This window comes from Brassica napus, chromosome A8 (genome assembly GCF_020379485.1).
Source record: "Brassica napus cultivar Da-Ae chromosome A8, Da-Ae, whole genome shotgun sequence".
Taxonomy (NCBI): domain Eukaryota; kingdom Viridiplantae; phylum Streptophyta; class Magnoliopsida; order Brassicales; family Brassicaceae; genus Brassica; species Brassica napus.
Genome location: NC_063441.1, coordinates 2,864,303 through 2,866,534, shown reverse-complemented (window position 1 = coordinate 2,866,534; position 2,232 = coordinate 2,864,303). Strand labels below are relative to the sequence as shown.

The 2,232-nt window shown below is 39.1% G+C and overlaps 1 protein-coding gene across 1 annotated transcript; it reads left to right on the top strand.

The window, feature by feature from the left end:
- The first annotated feature begins 671 nt into the window (after positions 1–671).
- On the top strand, positions 672–2,000 carry LOC106381323 (transcription factor MYBS1-like). The gene is made up of 2 exons (XM_013821226.3): positions 672–1,207; positions 1,300–2,000. The coding sequence occupies exons 1-2, from the start codon at positions 708–710 to the stop codon at positions 1,784–1,786; spliced, it is 987 nt and encodes a 328-aa protein (XP_013676680.2). The 5' UTR covers positions 672–707; the 3' UTR covers positions 1,787–2,000.
- Positions 2,001–2,232: the final 232 nt, after the last annotated feature.

Here is a 2,232-nt window from a genome sequence, read left to right as displayed (position 1 = left end):
CCAAGCTTGAAGTTTATTGTTGTGCTCCATCTCGCTTTCTTTATCTTATTTTTTCTTTGTTCTTTGTAAGTTATTGGAGTTTGTGTTATCTCCAAACATTGTTTCTGGATGGTTTTTTACCACGCCGGTTATTGGCTTCGCAATCTTTGCTGCTTTGTATAAGTTGACGTTTAAAATTAATATAAATCCAATAGATGACAAAAAAAAAAAGAAGAAAATCCTGATCATAAAATACATTAAAATACATAAGCAAACACCATTCTTTGTTTAGTGTACTCTTTGTTTAGCATTAGAAGCATCAACTGGTCTGAACCAAAAAGAGAAGCATCAACCGAAATTTACCAAATCTCTACAGAGTGAGGATCATTTCAAAAGAGAGAATGAGAGTAGTCGTCAACTACAAGAATCTTATCTTGTGCATACTCTTTACTTATGAGTGACATAATAGAAAACGAACCCAACTGATTGATGCTTGTGAATAAGCTAAAGTCCCCATCAACCCTCTTATCCTTTTGCACCAAATTCAGTCAAAAAAAAAGAAAAGAAAAAACGATCTTATCCTGCGCATATGCCCACTTTTATCCTGCGCATATACACACTCTCCACTACTATCGTGCACTTCTACAAAATTTAAACACAAAAGAATTTCACAAAACTCCAAAAAGCAAAGAATCTGACCCATTCACATACGTTTCACAAACACTATCATGCCCACCACACGATTAACCCAAAGAAGAGAGAAAAAAAAAAACAGAGAGAGTGAGAGAGTAAAGAGATTGAAGCAGAATCTAATGGAGAGTGTGGCAGTGACATGGAGCAGAGAAGAAGAGAAATCATTCGAGAACGCAATTGCTATGCATTGCGTAGAAGAGGAGATAACAGAGGATCAATGGATGAAAATGGCGTCAATGGTTCCAACCAAATCATTACAAGAAGTCAAGAATCATTACCAAATGCTTTTAGAAGATGTCAAGGCAATCGAGAGTGGACAAGTCCCATTGCCTCGCTATCAAAGAACAGGCGAGGAAGCTGCAGCAACTTCTCCGGCGAACAGAGACTGTCATTCCTCCGGCGGAGGCGGATCAACGGAGAAGAAACCAAACCATGGAGTCTCCGGGATAAGTAGCTCCAATGGCGGCGGAAGAAGTAGTTCCAAACTTGAACAAGAGAGGAAGAAAGGGATCCCATGGACACAAGAAGAGCATCGGTTTCCTCTTCTTCTTCCTCAACTCTTTTATAAAAGTGAAATAACGATGTTGCCTTTATTCAAATGCTCTGTTTTTGTTTTTGTTGTTGAAGGTTGTTTCTTTTGGGTTTGGAAAAATTTGGGAAAGGAGATTGGAGAAGCATCTCAAGGAACTATGTGATCACAAGAACACCAACTCAAGTGGCAAGTCATGCTCAAAAATACTTCATCCGGCTTAACTCAATGAACCGAGATCGAAGAAGGTCTAGCATTCACGACATCACTTCTGTGAACAATCAAGCTCCCGCGGTTACAGGACAACAACAACAACAACAACAAGTGGTTAAGCATAGACCAGCTCAGCCTCAGCCTCAGCCACAACATCACACAATGGCTGGATTAGGGATGTATGGTGGTGCACCCGTGGGACAACCTATCATCGCACCGCCTGATCATATGGGTTCAGCTGTGGGAACACCTGTGATGCTTCCACCTCCAATGGGAACTCATCATCATATTGGAGTTGCTCCTTATGCTGTACCTTCTTATCCGGTTCCACCATTACCACAGCAACATCCAGCTCCATCTACTATGCATTGACAACAACAAGTGGTGAAAACTGACACCACATTGTACTGAATACTTGTGTACATTTTCTCAAATTGAACAGTGAGAGAAGGAACAATAACGGAGACTGAGACGAGCAATAATAATGTACAGCAGAGGAATCTGTTTCTTTCCATTTCAAAAATCATTGTTTTGGGTATATTTCTGTCTGTAGAGAGAAAGATATATAGAGATCTTTCTTTCTTTCCTCTTGACCTTAAAGAGTTATTGTGAAAATGACATGCTAAAGAGCAGAAATGTAGAAAGATGTGAAAATAGAAAACATAATAAGAAGTATCTAATGACTAGAAAATTTCACCAGGCATAGGAAGATCAAATGATAGTGTCAGTAAAGTTTTATACCACATCCATCGGTATGATGAGCAGAGAATATATCAGATATATATCTTAAAAGAGAATAAATCTTACAGCTGCCAGTT